This window comes from Anopheles gambiae, chromosome 2 (assembly GCF_943734735.2).
Source record: "Anopheles gambiae chromosome 2, idAnoGambNW_F1_1, whole genome shotgun sequence".
Taxonomy (NCBI): Eukaryota; Metazoa; Arthropoda; class Insecta; order Diptera; family Culicidae; genus Anopheles; species Anopheles gambiae.
In genome coordinates, this window is record NC_064601.1 from 16,204,624 (window position 1) to 16,216,506 (window position 11,883).

At 51.6% G+C, this 11,883-nt stretch overlaps 1 protein-coding gene across 14 annotated transcripts; it reads right to left on the minus strand.

Moving 5' to 3' along the window:
• Nucleotides 1–1,296: 1,296 nt before the first annotated feature.
• LOC1269404 (myosin light chain kinase, smooth muscle) lies at nucleotides 1,297–11,883 on the minus strand. Of its 14 annotated transcripts, none has more exons than XM_061646395.1 (9): nucleotides 11,784–11,883; nucleotides 5,377–6,497; nucleotides 4,952–5,282; nucleotides 4,531–4,863; nucleotides 3,167–3,441; nucleotides 2,277–3,093; nucleotides 1,761–2,201; nucleotides 1,587–1,680; nucleotides 1,297–1,507 (listed from the first exon to the last, which is right to left on the minus strand). In XM_061646395.1, coding segments are annotated over exons 2-9 (3,159 nt in total). In that variant the 5' UTR covers nucleotides 6,243–6,497; nucleotides 11,784–11,883; the 3' UTR covers nucleotides 1,297–1,505. The 14 variants fall into 14 exon arrangements, with proteins under 14 accessions (XP_061502379.1, XP_003436041.2, XP_061502384.1 ...); XM_003435993.2 differs by having other exon boundaries at nucleotides 11,712–11,870; XM_061646400.1 differs by having other exon boundaries at nucleotides 11,815–11,863.

Here is an 11,883-nt window from a genome sequence, read left to right on the forward strand (position 1 = left end):
GGGTTCGTCTGCCGGTCGGGTCGGGGAGCTGGGCGTGTGTAGAATATTCTTTCATTACTGTTTGCTCACAACATTTGTTTCGTGTGGAATATGTTGCGAAGGACTAGACTGACTTTTTTTATTTATTAACTGCTGGAATATACACACAACCTGATGAGAGGTACCCGTATAAGCGTTCCACGGTAACTGTAAACAAATTATAGGTTGCATCAGAAACCCTGCAAAACATCGCAACCGAATTCAATCAATCTTTAGCAAAAGGCCGAAAGCACAATAAAAAGTTAAATTCATGTTATAAAACTCATGCCGATGCAAAACGGAGATTTGAAAAAAAATCAAAATCAAAATGTTTTTAAATATTTTACCAAATGTCATGGAACATTCCGCTGTTCACAGGCACAAGGTGCAGATAGCAAGGTGGTTCTCCATTGGAATCATTATTAAGCGGGGTCCACACACAACGCAGACATGCACCACAAGTATGTCCGTTGAATTTAAAAATAAAAATAAGATGAAGTTTTTCATAATCAGTTTTGAAAAGATTAGGATGTTTTAATATATTTCACACCAAGTAGCACGGTGGATTCTTCTCGTTGTTTTTGTCTTTTCCTATTTGATATTTTTCATGTTGTTGACAGCCCGCGCAATTTTTGACAGCACACCATTCTTCTTCAAAGATGTCAAAACCCAAGGTGTGTACAATATTTTCTTTGTTAAATAGCCAGTACTAGTGATGTGCTGTATGGAGCGCACCCACGACTCCGATCCGACTGCGACTATTGTTAGTTCGATTCCGACTCCGGCAAAATGGAACCACTAGATCCGCCCGGAGTCGGAGTCGTCCGGAGTCACCCGGAGACGGAGTCTTCCGGAGTCGTCAAGAGTCGTCTGGAATCGAACGACTCCAAACGACTCCGGACGACTCCGGAAGACTCCGACTCCGGGCGACTCCGGACGACTCCGGACGACTCCGACGTCTCCGACGACTCCGAACGATTCCGGACGACTCCGGACGACTCCGAACGACTCCGAACGACTCCGAACGACTCCGGATGACTTCGACTCTGGGCGACTCCAGGAGATTCCGGACGACTCCGGGCCTTTTCGGACGATTCCGAACGACTCCGGATATTGCAGCACGGACCTACCTCCCGGAGACGATTCCGAATTTATCGGAGTCGGATTGGAGTCGACTCCGGATTTTTGCCAACTTTACCCATAACTAGCCAGTACTCTTCATTGCTGCGATGTTTCATGTTGTTTAAATTATTTATTCCAGTTAACACACAACGAATACGTTACAGAGTTCGCTCTAACTTAGTTGCTTTATTGATGTAGTAGTTTTTGTCTGCATAGTACACGTAGTATATAGGTAAAACAATAACAATCAAACATTTACGCTTATCATCAGATGCTTTCATTTGGTATCGGAAACACTCAACATTCTGCTGCTGGACGTACTGTTGGCCGTGCTGCCCGCACTATAGATCGCATCCTGATGCCAGCTCTGTAACGAAAGGGGAAATGGCTCGTACTGTTACCTGTACCGACTTCGACTACACACCTCAGATCAAAGCAATACTCACATTCGGGGTTGGTTTCGCGCGGCACTACCGACACGCGCCGGGAAGCGGATAAGTTTGCCATCCTTCCGAGGGCCCGTATGGCATTGCCTGTTTTCTGTGGACGGCATCAGAGGGAAGACGTTAGGCAATTAGGCAATGTTGTGCGTGAAAGCATCGCCCGCCCTTTTCGCTTACCTGCCATTTTCTACGGATGATGAATTTTTTCAACTTATCCGTCCGGATCTGGTTCACACCAACGTTGTCGCCGCCCTTGAGCGAAAGCCACTCGGACTGCAAACACTGCTGGGCGGTCAGCCGCTCCTCCTGGCGGCCGCGCAGCAGCCCCGCAATGAATTCCTTCGCCTCGTCCGACACCAGATCGAACGCCTCGTCGTCAAAGTCGTACTCGGCGCGCGTAATGTTGCTGAACGTGTCCACGTCGTTGTCGCCCATGAAGGGCGACAGGCCGGACAGTAGCACATAGCAGATCACGCCGATGCTCCACATGTCCGACTGTACGCTGATCGGTTCGTAGTTGATGATTTCCGGCGCAATGAACTCGGGCGTCCCGAACAGCACACGCGTCGGGCTGGACGCGCACAGTCGCTGCGCCAAACCGAAGTCGATGATTTTGATCTGCAAAAGCAAGCGGAATGTCTCATTCCCACCACATACCATACCATACCATCCTCCCCTATGACGGCCCCTTACCTCGTGGCTCGTTTTGGTGGCGCACATAATGTTCTCCGGCTTCAGGTCCAGATGCACGATCTGGCGGCTGTGCATGTGCTCCACGCCCTGGCAGATCTGGCGCACGAAGATCACGCAGTCCTTCTCGGTGAGCGTAAAGTCGTCCGCGACCACGCGCTCGAACAGCTCGCCGCCGGAGATGTACTCCACCACCATGATGATCTCCTTCGGCAGCTCGAAGGTGGCGAACAGCCGCAGCAGCTTCGGATGCTCCAGGCTCTCCATGATCGCCGTCTCCTGCCAGACGCGCTCCTTGTCCTTCAGCCGGATGCACTTGACCTTCTTGGCCGCGAGCACGGTGCCCGCCTCGCCCTGCCGGGCAATCACCTTGTACACCACGCCGAACCGTCCCTTGCCCACCTCCTTCACCACCTCGAACTGCTCGTTAAAGTCACCGCCGGAAGCGATCGTCAGCGTCGCGGGACACGGCTGCTGCTGGTGCTGACTATTGCTCTCGCCACCGTCACCCTCGTGGTCCGCGTACCCGCCAGACTCGCCGTTGCCGACGTCGCTGCCGAAGCTTGCCCCGCTCGAGGTGGGACTGGCGGCCAGCAGGCTCGTGCGCGTCTCCGACGTGCCGTTGATACGTTTGGCCTCGTGCTGTGCCGATACCGGTTCGCTGGCCGGTGTCGGATGGCTTGTGCCGTGCACGTTCTCTGCCCGTATCCGAAACCGGTACGAGCCGTCCGGCTGCAAGCTGTCAATGACACAGGAAAACGAGTTCGGCACACGCTTGACGCAGATCCAACGGTCTTCGCCATTCTGTTCCATCTCGATCCTAAAGGACAGCCGATTATTAGCAGATTCTCAAAGCGCACACACACACATATCCTGCGCCACACAGCACTTACACAAATCCAGTTATGGCACTTCCTCCATCGTACGGGGCAGGATTCCACGATACGGTCAGGGCGGTTGGGCTAAGCGGGGCCACTGTCGGCCGTCCGGCAGGCGGTTCCGGCGGTGACTCGACGCGCAAACACATGGACAGCTCCGTTTCCGGGCAGGCCTTGTCGAGCTGGATGCTATACTTACCGCCCTGGGCCGGCTCGATGTTGGTTAGAAGCAGCCGGGTGCGGCCCGGTAGATTGCTCGTGCTGGCATTGCTATCGGTGATGAATCGGCCCTAAAAATGATAGCGAAGCATACATATTTATGATACGGCCAATTTATCATCACGCTTCAAATTATCTCTCTGTATGGTTAAGTGTATGTGGGTATGGTTTGATGATAAGGAAAGTATTAATAAGCTTGTAAGCTTCCCGCTCACAATCCAATTCCAGCTCATCAACAGGAACTAAACGATGTTTTACACGTACAGCCTCAAGCCGGCTCTGTGGTCTATTGGATAGACGGGTCAGTTCCTACAAGACCGGTTGGGTTTAAATTCCAAGTTAGTGTAGTGTCCACCTATTGTGGCTATTCTATATGGTTGGGATTTTTAAGGGTCCGAATCAAATAATACACAGTTTAATGTCCCACAGGGTACAGCCCTCCAGAAATATTCGATTCTGAGTACTGGGAAAGATGTCTTTGGATATAAAAGAATCGTTCCATATTTGATCTTGTTTGCAAGGCGCCGGCGTCTGTCTCTCCCATTATACCACAACACTGCCCAACTATTCAGATGTGTGCTTGATCGAGATCTTCTAGGGTATTATTGATCAATTTGTCATTGAAAATTAGTCAACAAAGTCGCAGCAGCAACCCACCCACAAGTAGCGCAGAGCCGTGTAATCGCTGGAAGCAGAGCACAAATCAAACACCATCATAAATATGGAAATTCTACCTCAAACCCACAAATTACACGGACTTCAAACCCAAACAGACTCAAACAACAACAAAAAACATCTGTAAATCTGTGTACTGTTTTCCCACGTTACCAGCTGCAAAGCCCACGTACACCCGAGATAGAGATAGAGAAATCAGTAGGATTTGTTTGCATATTTTGCGCAACGAAACCAACCACCATTACGCCCGCGAATGCGTGTTTGGTTAAGATTAAGATTAGCCTCCTCGATTGGCGGCGATTGGCCCGTAGCGGCCAATCCGGACGGTAGAGAATACTAATCAATACGCCCTCGCGGGCTCATGATGTCGCCCCTTTGCCGAAACCGTGATCCGACATGAGAGATATCGAGCTGTTTTTGGGCATGCAGCTGTGCGCGGTCGGTCGCACAGGATAGAAGACAGCATTCCAGCAAACTTTGCTTACCGATCGCTTCCAGCGCAGCTCGGCCGGTGGCTGGCCCTGATAGCAGGCCTCTATGATCACGTCGTCGCCCTGCAGTACCACCTCGTCCTGCAGGCAGTGCAGAAAGCGCAGCTTCTGCTGACTGCCGCCGTACCGTTCGATTTCCCGCCGTATTTCCTGCCGCTCGCACGCACCGACGTACGCCTTCGGCAGCACGCACAGGTCGGCGTACGCGCACAGCTGGCCCTGCCGGTCGCTCTCGGTCGAGGGGATGCAACACTTTACCTCGCCGCTCTGCCGGTACGCACTGTTGAATATTCGCAGAATGTTCGCTCCATCGTCGCGTGACTCCATCTGTGGAAAAGAGGGGTGTGAATGGAAACAAACGAAGGTGTAAGCCAACACAAGGTGCCAGGAGGGCAAAGGGAGCACAGTGACGCACCGAAAATCCTTTGGTACCGCTGGTAATTTCCATGCCCCGGACGTACCACCGTACCCGCATGTCCGGCGGATGGACACACGCGCAAAACTCCACGTTGTCGCCCTCGAGCGCGATCTGCGAAAGCGGGAAGCGTACGAAGCGCACCGGCGGCCGGTGATCGCAGTCCATCGGTGGCGGCTGCTGCTGCTGGTCCAGCTCGAGCACGTCCAGATAGCAGCTGGAGGTAAGCTGCTGCTTGGCCGCCTCGATGCAACACTCGTACAGGCCGGCATCGTCCAGGAACGGGTCCTTGAGTCGTAGTCCAAACTTGCCATTACCGTGATCGATGTACCTGCGGGATGGGATGAGCGTGTCTCCCCAAGGTTAGTTGCATTCGGTTTCTCGTGTCCCCCGGGACATCCTGGACGCCGCAGCTCGATACTCACGCAAAGTCGGTCGAATCCTTCACCGGGCGGCCATTTTTCTTCCACGAACACTTGACCAGCTCGGCACACTGCAGCTCCAGGCTGAGCTCCACCTCGGTTCCCTCCGTGACGGTGATCACCTTCGGCAGCTCGTGCACAATCCGCGGTAGCTGCCCGACCGGTACCGACCACTTCGGGTCCTGCACGTCGATCTCCGCCGACATCACCTTCATGCAGCCGTCGATCGTTTCCAGCACGCACGTGTACGTGCCGGAATCGCTCGCCTTCGCCTTCTCCAGCACGAGCGACACGTTGCGCTGGCTGACGCTGCGATGGAATATCCGGCCATCGTCCAGCTCGCGCCCGTTGTGAAAGCAGCGCACGGCCGGTATGGACGGTGCGTAGTACTCCGCGTTCAGCACGATGTACTCGCCGACCTGGGGCGAATAGTCGTTGATGTGGCGGTAGATGCGCATACTGCTCGCCGCCGGCTCGCTGTTCCGCTTCACCCGATTGATCGTGCGGATCTTCTCGAGCACCAGCAGCTCGATCGTGCGCTCCACCCGGCCACTCTCGTTCTCGATCACCAGCTGGTACGGGCCGGCATCCTTCGCGCTCACGCACTGGATCTTCATCGTGCACAGGGAGCCCTTGCTCTGGATCGAAATGGTGCGCGAGGGTGCGAGCAGGGCGCCGTTGCGCTGCCAGGCCATGGCCGGCGTCGGGTAGCCCTCGATGATGCACTGAAAGATGGCCGTCTCGTACTCGTACACTTCGAGCTTCTGCGGCACGTAGATAAACTTGAGCGGCACGGTGGCGCACGGTTCACCGGTGGCTGCCCGACCGCACCCGGCGAGCGCTGGCTGGTTTATCGCACCGCTGGCCATTTCGCATCGAATTCTTCTACTTCTACTACTGGAACGTTGCTATCAACTTCAAACACACACATTAACACTGAGCTTGAAACATCCACGGAGCACAGCACCGACGTTCGCTAAGGAATTCCGCCGCGTGTGACACTTCACTCCACCCTTTCTCAAGTTGAGCTCATCAGTTTGCTATTAGATGCGTTGACGATGATTCACTGACACAGTCACGTACACAGCACTACTTCGGGACCACCATACTACTGCATTGCGTTGCTGTAAGATGTTCAGTGTGAGTTAAACTCCTAAGCTCCAATGCCACTGCAGCCTTTTGTGCATTGTTCCGCATTTGCGTTCCCGTGAACCTCTTGCGTACGTGTCGCTGAACGTGGAACCTCACCACTTTGGTGACATTCAACCTTCCGATAGCTTATCCACCTATTTGGGCTTCACCATCATCAGCACAACAGAAGAAGGTCGTACTTTATGGATATCGCTGACGAGATGGCGGCAAGCGACACGAGCTCTAGGAGCTTTCGCAGATGAGAACGATACGGCAGGGAACGGAAGGGTTACGGAACGGTCCTGTCATGCGTGTACAATGACATTCGCTCTTTTTGGAAGTAGCAGGGCTCTTAAGTCAATGTCGCGGGCGCTTGTTGGGAAATACATTGCAAGAAACGACTTGATCGTACGCACGAGATAAACGGAACGCATCGATCGCGCAAGGGTGATGAGACCTTTCCAAGGGAGCATGTTGTGTCTCTTGGTGATGTATGGAGATGTTGTGTCTATTTGCATGATATGATAGTTTTAAGTGCACGCATGTAGAATTGAACCCCGATAACCGAATGGAAATTGAGATAGTTCCAACAAGGTCGTATCCATCCGGCACAAGCCAACTCTATTATAATTGTACTCTCTTGTGTAAGGCTGTGTAGTTCGTTTTCGTTTTTTGGAGATCGTTTAGATCGATGTAAGGCTGGAGCTCAAGATCGATAAGAGTTTCAATCAATACCACAGGGAAATAATGTATAAGAATGATGCGTAGCTCTGATTCAAGAATCTGAAAGAATCATCAAAGTAAATCGTTGAATCTGAACCTCAAATTTTGAGATCCATGAACTCTCAAAGATGCATGAATTCTCAAAGACCACTAAATATTCGAAAACCATGACTCAAGATTCGCATATCTCAGAATTTGCAAAGACACATCTCTAAAGATTTCTGAATCTCCGAAGGTTGATGAATGCTTAAAGGTATCAGAAGATTTGCGAATCTATGGAGTTTCATACATTTTTGGAGACTCCTTCCGCGATTCGCATTACCAAACACTGAAGACGTAAACAAATGAATCTCAACGAAAGATGCAAGAAACACAGCACGAAAGTGTATTAAAGCGCCATTTAAAAATCAATCCACCAAACAAAGCGAAATCCAGCTCGTCACCAAGATTTGAACTCAGGACGAACTCGCTATTGCTAACTTACAAACACATACACACTTCACATTCGCGTACAATAAACAAACAATTCAAAATACACAAAATCATCCATTTTTGTACAAAAAAAAAATGGCCCGACCAGTTCTTTCCACACACCAATTAAGGAACTGCCGTCCGACCAACCATCCAGCCAACATCTCTCGCTTCTCCGCTAAACTACCTCTTTATAGCACACACGGGCCATATAAAGACCAGCCGTTGCCCGCCGTTTTGGCCGCACTGGGGCACGCAAATGGCTTTAATAAAATTTCACATTTCACGTCGTGCCAGCGGTGTTGGCGACAATGGAATTCCAAATATGTTAACACGCACTCGTACCGGGGAACCGGGGACCGACCCGGGTTGGTAGGAGACGAGACAAAATAATCGCGAATGAAATGACGTTCGACGTTCATAAATGGATAAATGCTGTGAAGGTGTCTTGTCATATTTGTTGTTTTTTGTTGTAAGACACCATCACAACGAAAAAGGGACATTATGGCAAATATAAAACGTTTTAACCACCATCTCTTAAGAAACTAGTGGCAGCTACAGTGAACGATGGCATCAATTACTCATCGCACATGTTACAGCGCATTAGTACGCAAAACAGTAGCGCACGCGGGCTGCCCGACACGAAAGCAACGGTGGCGCACGGTTGCGACCTTCAGGTCGGCGCGGTCCTCCCCCTTTGTACGGCCGTACGGTAGCGCTACGACTTGCGCGTTCGAATCCGTAGGCTCCGTACCGTTAACCTGTGCGCAGCCATACCTGCGCCCCACAGCTGACGCGCGGCGGCGGCGGCCGTTGCACATTCCTGGCGAAATTCTTTCTGCCCACAAGGTTTCGTGGCTTACGGTGGCACTTAAGTCACTGCAAACACACACACTCTCACTACACGCCTCGCCCAGTAGACGATGATCAATGTTGCTTGTCGGAATCGCGGCGACGCGTTTTGCACGCCAGAAACGTGTTTTGTATATGCCCCGGAAAGGGAATAATCGACGCGAGCTACACACCAGTGAAAGCGCCCAGCGATAAAAACCTCCCGCACCCCCGTGGGTGGCAGTTGAAGGGAGTGGTAGTAAATTGCGCAAATAAAAACACATCAACACACACACATACACACACTACTGGTCCGCTATGTACGTTAGACGGTTCAGTTCATCTGCTTAGCACAGCTGGGGGAAAGAATAACACACCGCCACTTGGAGGGTTTGCGCCAACTTTGTTTGCGTATGATCGGCAATACGCCAAAGCCCGTACACGTAAAGCTGAGCCTCGAACTCGAACTCGTCAACCAGGCCGCCTGAAGGCTCTCTACTCGCTGTTCCGTTCGACGGCAAACCGCGCAACACAATACCCGCAGAAAACGGCGGCACATTGTCGCTGGAATGGAAAAATAACCTTGCGTAAACCGCAGTACACACACACACACAGACACGCAGCGAGCGCAGTTGCCCTTCTTGTGTGTGTGTGCCCGTCACCGTCCTCACCACAAGCGCGCCCGATGCCCGCACTCCCCCTTCCCATTCCAAAGGTCATACGAGCCCATGTTCACGGCGTGGCATCAGACGGGGCGCGAGGCTTCACCGAGAAACGTCCCCAGTCACCGGCTGGGCACATCCGGCCGTGGGCCCCAACCCTGCCAGGCCACTTGTTTACACTCGTCCCGATCGAACTGGCGCTTCCGGTGGTCCGTTCCGCAGCCGGCAGCACCCGTAAACGCGTGTTTTGCTAACAGATTGCCGAACTGCAGCAGCGAAAAGCCTTCGGGCCAGAGGCGACGAACCCGCGGTTTACTGCATGGCACCACCAACACCACACTTACACAAACACAAAAATACACAAACACATGCACACAGCTACAAATTGGCGTATCTTTTCGCGCGCCCTTGTACACCCTTTTCCCATCGCCACGCTGCAGACCGCCGTCCCCCGCCGTTTTTGTCAGTTTCGCTGTCTGCGCGCGCGCGCTCGTCCGACCTCGCGATCTTCACGATATTTTCTGAACGCCACGCGGAGATCTCGATCGGAGGCGACCACGGCGACGCACTGCGGCTTGATCGTACTTTGCCAACAGAATAGGGGTGCTGCGGCTGGTGCTAATTAGTCGCTCCAGATCTCGACGCAGATTGCAACGATCTGTGTCCTCTGTACACACACACGCACTGGGGTCGATGGCGAGCCCCTGTAGCAGTCTCTGGTGCAGTTGTCGCTGCACACGGTCGAGCTGCACGTAACGGAATGATTGAAGGAACCGATCACCATCTGGCGAAGTTGGTCTGGCTCGGGCCCGTGATAGGACCGCGTCGTCAATCTTGCTCTCGATCTCGACATCTAATCGATCGAAACGAGCGGAGTCTAGAGAGTGATGGAGGGTTGGAATAACACACAAGAGACGGCAACTGAGCTATCGTTTTAGCGTTTAAGAGTGTGTATGTGAGAGAGAAAGAGAGAAAGATGAGGATGGCGAGTTGTATTGAACACACAGGTGAAACTAGACGGGAGATCTTGTTCCCCAAAATGTTACGCGCTCCACATGCCTTCGACTACAGGAGAGATGCCCTTATCCAGGGGTTGGCAAGTTACGGCTCGAGAAGCGTCCGGGTCGCGCGAACATTTTGCAATTGAACTGTGATGAGAACATTGTTATTGCACTTCTCAAGATTCAACCTCAAGATTTCAACCAAAAGATTTCCACCTTCTACAAGATTTAAACGTAAAATTTCCAAAATTAGAACCAAGTTGAATTAACCATGATTAAATTATTAATTGCTTTGAATCGTTTTTGAGGGATATTAAGGTACAACTGGTTCCTATACCAATTGTTACGGACTGCTCGGGGAGAAATGTTTATGTTATTTTCAGGATTTTGACGATCGAAATCTTTGCAATAAGTACTTAAAACCCCGGAACACTTAACTTATTCTGTCCTATGCGAAGGTTTATTTTATCCAATGTTGAAGACTTGAAATAATCCTAATATGATCAGTCAAATTGAAGTAAAATACATAAACTTGAAAAAGTTCTGCAAAGAAGTAAATTTCTTTGTAATGAGCAAAAGAATAAAGCGTGTTGTATTTAGGAAGGTGAAAGCTTAGCAGCAACAAACGCGACATTTGGATCTTTCGTTGGAATGTTTGCCAACCTCTGCTGTAATCGATCCTAAAATGCTGAGGCTGTGAGGCTCTCAATTGTTCACTCTAGTAATTGTAGGCACCGTTGCTGATATTGTCTTTGGTGGCATCTTTTCAACTATCTCAAACCGTTTGCACTTTATCTCTCTCTCTCTCTCTCTCTCTCTCTATCTCTCTCTCTCTCTCTCTCTCTCTCTCTCTCTCTATCTCACTCTCTCTCTCTCTCACACACACACACACACAAATTCTCTCTATCTCAAAGATCGATACGCAGGCGATATCGCATTATCAATTGAAGCGATTCGTCCAATTCGCTACATCCGCCACCAACTGATGAGCTGTCAGGGTCTCGCAATTAGAACCATTCCGGTTGATCGGTTTTAATCATTCGCACACTAATCAGGCTGCCCCGTATGCGCTCGTGCCGCCACGTCCCTTTGCCAACCCCCGTCTCCGCCGTTGCACTAGAGCTAAGTAGATTAGCTCAGTTGGCAGCAAACTGCGCGTCAAACAGCACCTTGTACCCTGCAAATGCACCAATGCACCACCTTGTGCGCTGTGTGCACCTTCACCGCGAGCAACTAACATCACACCACCTGGTGACGGCAGGTGCCACCTGAAACTAGAACCGGCAATTTTCGACACCTTAACACCTCGCGCAATGGATAGTTACGGATGATGGCGGCGACGGCAACGACGACGACAGGGCCCGGACCGGTTGGTGAAAAAACCGTCCAACCAGCCGCAAATGGGTAAAGGGCCGCACGACAAAATTGCGCGATCGTACGCACGCACGACCTTCGGGGCGGTTCGTGTCTTCGGGCCGCTACACTTTATACGCGCGCGTGTGCGCACACACTCACGCACAGTTTCCTGCTGCTTCACTTTGCCAAAGGGCGTTAAGGTGTGCCCGTACTGACTCACGGAGGCTTTACGTACCCGCAGACAGCGCTGAATTCGCGTTACATACAAGCTTGCGACGTCCGACGCGATCTGCGGACGAACAGCTACTGTGCGTCTTCCCAACTGGAGGCGCCAT

Bases quoted from the DNA above. Each gene is read 5' to 3' on its own strand.
- LOC1269404 (XM_061646395.1), bottom strand. From the start codon at position 6,242: ATGGCCAGCGGTGCGATAAACCAGCCAGCGCTCGCCGGGTGCGGTCGG. The intron at 4,864-4,951 runs GTGCGTCACTGT...TCTTTTCCACAG, and splicing joins GCGGTACCAAAGGATTTTCG to ATGGAGTCACGCGACGATGG. The intron at 1,681-1,760 runs GTAAGCGAAAAG...TGCCGTCCACAG, and splicing joins TCATCCGTAGAAAATGGCAG to AAAACAGGCAATGCCATACG.